The sequence below is a fragment of the Chrysochloris asiatica genome, unplaced genomic scaffold, assembly GCF_000296735.1.
Source record: "Chrysochloris asiatica unplaced genomic scaffold, ChrAsi1.0 scaffold00260, whole genome shotgun sequence".
Classification (NCBI taxonomy): domain Eukaryota; kingdom Metazoa; phylum Chordata; class Mammalia; order Afrosoricida; family Chrysochloridae; genus Chrysochloris; species Chrysochloris asiatica.
The window spans coordinates 3,600,041-3,608,227 of NW_006408778.1; the positions used below are offsets into that span (position 1 = coordinate 3,600,041).

General features: G+C 38.7%; 1 protein-coding gene across 1 annotated transcript in view; it reads left to right on the top strand.

The window, feature by feature from the left end:
• The window catches only part of LOC102828502 (integral membrane protein DGCR2/IDD-like), a 149,951-nt gene that overhangs the window by 72,668 nt on the left and 69,096 nt on the right, over nucleotides 1-8,187 (top strand). Inside the window, exon 2 of the mRNA XM_006874055.1 lies at nucleotides 1,656-1,778. Within this exon, the coding sequence (XP_006874117.1) occupies nucleotides 1,656-1,778 (123 nt within the window). The remainder of the gene's footprint in view (nucleotides 1-1,655; nucleotides 1,779-8,187) is intronic.

An 8,187-nucleotide genomic window follows, 5' to 3' on the forward strand; every position in this document is an offset into this window, starting at 1 on the left:
TTCTCCTAAGTCCTGCGTTTTCTGGAATGCTCTTTTTTTCTCTTTATGATATGTGTATTTGCTGAAGCTTTAAGCCTTGTGTGAATCCTACCTTCTTAAAACGAGTCCTGGTGTGGTGCTATAGGATAAGAATTCAACCACACTGCCAGTTTGAACTGCAAAGTCAGTGGTTCAAACTCAGCAGCTGCTCCTTGGGCACTCTATACAGGGTCGCTATAAGTTAGAACAGACTTGACAGTACTTAACAACAACAAACCTTCTTAAAAAAGTCCCCTTGCTGGAGGTCATGCCTTCTCCTTTCATGTTTCTGTATGCTGTTTGAAGCACTCTGAAGGTAGCTGCTGCCATTTGCTCTTTGTGTGTGCATGTCTGCCCTGCGGCCTGGCAACCGTAGAAGGGAAGGTGTCTTCTATACATCCCTTTGCAGAGCCAAACTCTGAGCAGCGTTCATTTGATGTAACACAGTGGCCATCTTGGGTATGTGTTTCCTTTACTCTAACTTGTCAGGTCTTCATTTGGCTTTTAGATCTTTGAACTGAGTGTCCAAGTGGGCTGCAAGAATGCTGCTGGTCCCTCTGCCCCAGGAGCCCCAGGACTTTGCCCTGCTACTGCCAGGCCACTGTTCTTCCTGCCACTTCCTCAATGACTTCTTTGTGTGTGTGTGTGTGTGTGTTTGTGAACTGAGTGAAGATTTTTACATACAAGATCATCAGTTTTTCTGTCAGCAAATAATATACTTAATTTCATCTCAATGATTGCAGTCCTTTCCGTGGAACAACAATCATCCACTTACTCCCTGTAGCTCCTATTTCACTCCCACCCACCTTCCCATCCCTTCTTGCCATTGTCCTTAGGTATGTGTTGCTCCTTTGAGTCTTAATAAGTGACCATTCCATCATTTATAGTTGTTGTTCCCCTTATGTATGTATCTACTGCTTGGCTAAAAGATGATGAGTTCCTTTCCAGACCTGAAGTATGGTTGAGGGCCACAGTCTCAGGTTCCTCAAGTCTCTTTCTGACCAGTAAGCCCTGTCTTTAAAAAAAAAAAATTATGTATGTATGTGTATATATCTATTATATATACACACACACACACACACACACACACACACACATATATATAAGCTTCGTTCCACACATTATGCTGCTCTGTCTAGGACCTTCTAATGTGATCCTATTCAGAGCAGTTGGTAGTAGTAGCTGGGCACCATCTAGTTCTTCTGGTCTCAGAATCCTGGAGAATCATATTCACATGTTCCATTAGTCCATTGGACTAGCTGATTCCAAGTATCTTCAGTTCTCACAACACTTCTTTCTTCTGCAAATGGAGAGGCCAATAATTGCACCTTAGATGACCACTCATGAACTTTAAGTATCCTAGGTATTACTTACCGAAGTAGGATGTAGAACATTGTTTTTGTGGACTATGTTGTGCCAATTGACCAGGGTGTCCTGCTATTGTCTTAAGACATTTGAAAGTATCTAAGAAGTTTTCATTATTTTGTCCGCTGCATGCATCACCATATCCTTAGTTGTGTTTGCAGGAAAGGTAAATACTCAAGTACCAATATCCTCTTTCTCATTCTTGTATATCTGTGGGACATATAGTTGTACACATACATACTCAATGACCTCTTAACCCTTTGGTTCCACAGAGCTGCGGTGCAACCCTGGGCAGTTTGCCTGTCGCAGTGGAGCCATCCAGTGCATCCCCCTCCCTTGGCAGTGTGACGGTTGGGCGACGTGTGAGGACGAGAGTGATGAAGCTGACTGTCCAGGTGAGTCAGTGGCGTAGGCAGCACAAATACACTCTTGTTTTCAACTGAGTAGGGATTTGCATCCTAGTAGTGGAGCATTGTTTACAGGCATTGAGAAGTTATTGTGGTCAGACAGTCTCCAACCCACACCTTCCTTCCTCCTCCTCTCCCACCCTCCCTCCGTCTTCTCTGCCTTTGTCTTTTTGTTTAAATAAGGAGCCCTGGTAGTGCTGTGGGTTAGGCATTGGGCCGCTAACTGCAAGGTTAGGAGTTCAAACCTACCAGCTGCTCTGTAAGAGAACAGTGAGACTGGGGCTGCTTCTGGAAAGATTTACCATATCAGAGACCCTATATAGAATCGCTAGGAGTAGCAACAATTGTGAGGTTGGCCCAGGACCAGGCAGTGTTTTGTTCTTATGCCTATGAGTTGGTACTGACTCGATGGCACCTAACAGCAACAACAGCATGAATTAGAAACAGCTCCATGGCAGTAGATTTGCTGTTTTGTTTAAGTGGGCCCTAGATACAGGAGGTCCTAGTAGTTGCAAGATGGTAGAACTGATGTGAAGCAAGGAAGGTGCTGAAGACCCAGGAGGAACCTTGGATGACCCTGACTTTCACACAACTCTGAGAGCGAGCACTTCTGTAAATGTTGTCCCATGAGTGCCTTTCTTGCCTCACACCAGGCCTGGAGACTTGACCAACATCATGAAGAGTGTACAGAAGTACTACCCCTCTGCTCTCACTCACTAGTAATCTACCGCATGTAGGTTTTCTCCTGGTGGATGGAGATACATGGAGTTGGTACAGAAACAACTTCTGTTTCTGACTCAACATCCTCAAATATGAGAGTAAGGCAAAGAATATTGCTACAAGATCATAGAAACATTTATTATTCAACAATATCAGAATGGGACACTCCTATTTTAAACATATCCTCCATCTTGGTCTATACACTAATACTCCAAGGAATTCTGCACTCTTTGTTTCTTTTCCATGTTTTTTGAGTTTAAGAAACAAAAGAAGTCTGAAGGGGTAAGATCAGTGCTATAGGATAAATGGGGTAAGGTTTTCCAATAAAATTCTTACAGGACAGCCTTTGCTGCCCTAGAAGAATGAGCAGATAGATACATTGTCATGATAGAAAAAAATTCCTCAGCATTACTTTTCTGGCATTTTGCTTAAAATTTTCTGGCCTTTTCTTAAAATTTTTTCCTTAGCTCCCATGATCGTCCTGTGTCCTTCAAAGAGATCTATCAAGATTACCTACCCCTTTGATTAGCCCCAAAATAAAAATTGCTCTACTTTCTGAACTGACCTTTCTGGGAAAGCACCGTACCGTTTTCCAGATTGGTTGTACCATTTTACAATCCCACCAGCAACGTAAGGAGGGTCCCAGTCTCTCCACACCCTCGCTAGCATTTGTTGTTTTTTTAACTTTGTAATTAATGCTGGAGTAAGATGATATCTCACTGTTGTTTTGATTTGCATCGCTCTGGTTGCTAATGTGGGAGAAAGATGAGGCTTTCTGTTCCTTTGAAGATTCAAAGCCTTGGAATCCCTCTACAGGGTCACTATGAGTTGGCACTGACTTCATGACACTTAACAGCAACAACAAAGTAGCTAATTATCAGGAGCATTTCCTCACTGGTTTGTTGGCTTCCAGAATTTTCTCTTTGATGATGTGTCTGTTCATATCCTCTGCCCACTTTTTAATTGGACTATTTGTCTTTTTATTGAGGTGGTAAAGTATTGTATAAATTTTAAAGTAAAGTTTCTTGTCTGAAATGTCATTACCAAAAATGTTTTCCTAGTCTGTAGGTTCTTTTTTAACTCTTTTGAGGAAATCTTCAGATGTACCTTAAGTGTCTAACTTTGAGTCGGTCTCAGATGTCTATTTTATTTTCTGCCACTTGTGTATTGTCAGCTATGTTTGATAGTGTATATATGCCATATATCAGAGTCCTTAAATTTGTTCCTTTTTTTTTTTTTTTTTTTTAACTTATCAGCTGCTCCTTGGAGATCCTACACAGGCTCACTATGAGTCAGAACCTACTCAAATGCATTTAACAACAGGGTCGTCTAGTATGACCTCATTTCAAGATCTTTAACTTCATCTTCAAAGACCCTTTTCCAAATAAGGTAGCAATCACAGGTTCCAGGAATTTAGGCATCTATTTATCTTTTGGGGCCCTCCATTAAGCCATGGTTCTTCTTCTAAGTATCAGGTTCTCTTCTAGGTACATTCTTTAGATATATCATCTCAACTTTAAATTTCAGAAATTTGTGTTCTAAGCATAGCTCTGCCACCAATTACCTGTGTTATCTTGGTAAGTCATTTCACCTGCTGGGTCCCAGTTTCCTCATTTGTAGGTTTTACCTTTCAATGATTCTAGGCAGAGGGCACTATTCAATAGTTCTCAATGTTAATGGTGTCTCTTGAAATGTGCAGTGTGCTCATACTCCGCTGCTCTGTGTCCTGTACTGACAAGAAACTACCATTGCTGCTTGTCGCCCCTTGTCCCACCTGTTTCTCTCCAGACTCTCAGTCCCCACCACTGGCCCAGATGTGACCTGGAAATTTTTATTTTGATTTAATGCTTTTATTCTCTTGTGTTTCTGGCAACACAAACCCAAGATCATGTGATAAATCTTGGATTGTATTTCTATAGCAAGGAAACTACGTTTATATATTTTTCTTTTAATAATAACCAGCACAGCTTCCAGTAAAACTGTATCATAATAAGGATGATAGATAATATCTAATTTTTCTGTTAAAGGAATGAAAATTACAGAGTTAATGTTGTTGTTGTGTGCCTCATAAGATTTCCTAAGCTGTAATCTTTTTTTTTCAAACTTTATTGTGAATTGAGTGAAAGTTTACAGATCAGATCATCAGTTTTGCATTCAACCAATCATATATGAAAGTGAGTTAAAAGTTATCCACCCCTCCACGTCCTTGACTGAAGACAACATTAAGCATGCATGTGAAACGATTCTGTCGAATAGACGAGTGACAGTGGATTATGTGGCAAATCATTTGCACATCAGCCATGGCTCTTTAGATGAAATAATTCATGACAGATTTGGGTTTCGAAAAGTTTGTGTGAGATAGATTCTGAAACAACTCACAGAAAAGCATAAACAGAAGCATTTGGACAAGTGCAAGCAAAATTTGGACCAATATTTGAAAGAAGATAAAAGTTTCTTCAAAAAAAAAAATTACTGGTGAGGAGACCTGGATTCATCACTACAGACCTGAGAGTAAACGGCAGAGTGTAGAAAGGAAACATCCTCAGTCGCTAATGAAGGTAAAGTTCAAAAGTGAACTATCAGCTAGAAAATTGATTCTTACAGTTTTCAGGGATTCTCAAGGACCAGTATTTCAACACTATCAGGAAAAGGTTCAACAACCAACAGTACTCATTACAGTAAGAGGCTCACTGAAGAACTGAAGCCTAAATTTGGGATTAAACGCAAAGGACTGCTATTAAAGGACCATCCCCACACCTCTGCCCTTAATGTTGACATTCTGCAAACACGTCATTTTCAGGTATTAAAGCATCCTCCCTGTAGTCTTCATCTTGTTCTATTGGACATTCATTCAGCTGTTTGGTTCCCTAAAACTAACCCTTCAAAGGCAGAGATTCAGCTCTGATGAAGATGTGAAGACAGCAGTGCATTTGTGGCTCGCATCTCAGCCTAAAACATTTTTTAGTAAGGGAATACAAAAGCTTGTTGATGGATGGACAAAGTGTATTGAAAAGCGAGGAGATTGTCAAAAAGCGATGTATTTCATCTTTTCTAAAAGTTGATTAAAATAAATTCTACAGCCAGAATACAGATCGTTTTTGACTCACCCTTGTATTTTAAGTCCTCTTTGCTTTCAGCAAGCAAGGTTGTATTATGTGCATATCGTACATTATTAATGAGTCTTGCTCCTATCTTGATTCCATGTTCTTCCTATAATCCAGTTTCTCAGATTATTTGTTCAGTATACAGATTGAATAAGTATGGTGAAAGAATACAATCTTGTCACACACCTTTTCTTACTTTAAACCAGTCAATGTCTCCTTGGTCTGTTCAAATGACTGCCTCTTGGTTTATGTACAGGTTCGTCATGAACATAATTTAACATTCTGGAATGTTCATTCTCTACAGTGTTGTCCATAGCTTGTTAAGATCCACACAATCGAAAGTCTTTGCATAGTCAATACAGCAGAGGTAAACATTCTGTGATTTCAGCCAAGATCCATCTGATGTCAACATGATATCCCTTGTTCCACGTTCTTGGCTGAATATGGCTTTAACCTCTGGTGGTTTCCCATCAGTGTATGTCAAATTTCATGGCATAGATGAATGAGCACCTCCAATACCACCTCAGTTTGTTGAAATATTTCAGTTTGTATTCCATCAAATCCCGGAGCTTTTTGGTACAGAGACTCTATTCCGCCCATCTTTTTTTGGTGCTTTCTGCATCATTCAATACTTTGCCCGTAGAATCCTTTAATATTGCCAAGTCGAGGCTTGAATTTTTTCTTCAGTTATATCAGCTTGAGATTTTTAACTCCAGGTCTTTGTATATTTCCTTATAATATTTGACTTTGTCTTGAGCTGCCCTTTGAAATTTTTATCAGTTTAGCTCTTTTACCTCCTCATTTCTTCGGTTTACTTTAGCATCTCTATACTGGAAAGCAAGTTTTAGAGTCTCTTCTGACTTTAATATTGGTCTTTTCCTTCTTTCTTTTCTTATTAATAGCCTTTTGCTTTGCTAAATCTTTCTGATATTCTTTTTTTATTTTGTTGTGCAGGTGTATTTATTTTCTTTGAGGTTACCCTGTAATTTATTATTATTTTTCCCTATTTAAAGGAGTCTGTTTTTCTTTATATCTACTTGACTTCCTAGCCATTTGGAAGTTCTCTATCCTTGTTTTTACATTGTAGTTGATTATCTCTGGTTTTCCTATTTTTATTCTTATAGGTTTGTTTTACTTTTAATATGTCTTTTAATACTTTTTAATTACTTTTACTGCATCTCAGGTTGTTGTCAGTCTAAAGAACACCCCTTAGCACTTTTTGTAAAGTTGGTCTGGTCATTACAGAGTCTTTTAATTTCTGTTTATCAGGATATCCCCTAATTTCACCATCATATTTGAGGAACAGTTTTGCTGGGCATATGCTTTTTTTGATGACACTTAGAATTTTTTTTTTTCCATTTGTATGGTGTGAGGCATGGATCTAGTTAAATTTTTGTATATGGTAATCAATTTTTCTAGCAGCATTTAATGAAGCCTCTTCTATCTCCATTGTTTGGACTTAGCACCCTTGTCAAAACTCAGTTGACCATAGATACATGGGTTTATTTCAGGGCTCTCAATTCTGTTCCATTGGTCTATTTTTATTCTGGCAGCTGAGTATTCTTGTCTTTTTAAATAGTGAGATCATACAATATTTGTTCTTTTTATGATTGACTTCTTTCTGTCAGCATATAATGTCCTTCAGAATTAACCACATTATATTTTGAGAACTCATCCTTATTCCTTACAGCTGCATGATATTCCCTTGTATATGTTATTGTTAAGTGCTGTCAAGTCAGTTCCTACTCATAACATATCACAATTTATGTATTTATCTGGAGATGGACACTTAGGTTGTATACATCTTTTTGCTATTGTGAAGAATGCTGTAGAGCGCATAGGTGTGCATATGTCTATTTGTGTAGCAGCTCTTAGATCTTTAGGGTATATGCCTAGAAGTGGGATTGCTGGATCTCAAGATATTTCTATTTTTTGCTTTTTAAGGAAGTGCCATGTGCCATACTGTTTTCCATAGTGGTTGAACCAATTTACAATCTCTCCACAATTTCACTAGCATTTGTTGATTTCTATATTTTGTTTGGTTTTTGATTAGTACCATTTTTGCAGGGGTAAATTTAGTGTCTCATTGTGGTTTTGATTTGCATCTCTCTTAATTGCCAGTATCCTTTTATGTATTTGTTGACCAAATGAATGTCCTCTTTGGTGAAGTGTCTGTTCATATATATCCTTTGCTCATTTTAAAATTGGGTTGTCTGTCTTTTGATGAAGTTTTCTATATGTTTTATAAATATTAGCTCCTTATCAGATGCATTGCTTCTGGAGATTTTTTTCCTAGTCTGTTGTTGTTGTTAGGTGCCATTGAGTTGATACCAACTCATAGCTACCTTATGCACAGCAGAACAAAATACTGCCCAATCCCAATACAAGAAGGGGGAAGGAGGCAGAAGAACAAGATAGATAGGGGAACACTGAGACAGATTTGCATGGCCGTGGGACAGGAATAAATAGTGATGCATACTCAACCTTGGAAAAACAGGGCTCTGGGATACAGGGATCTAGGTATAGCTTGAAGAGGGTAAATAATACTAAAATCCTTGACTGCCTTATGAATA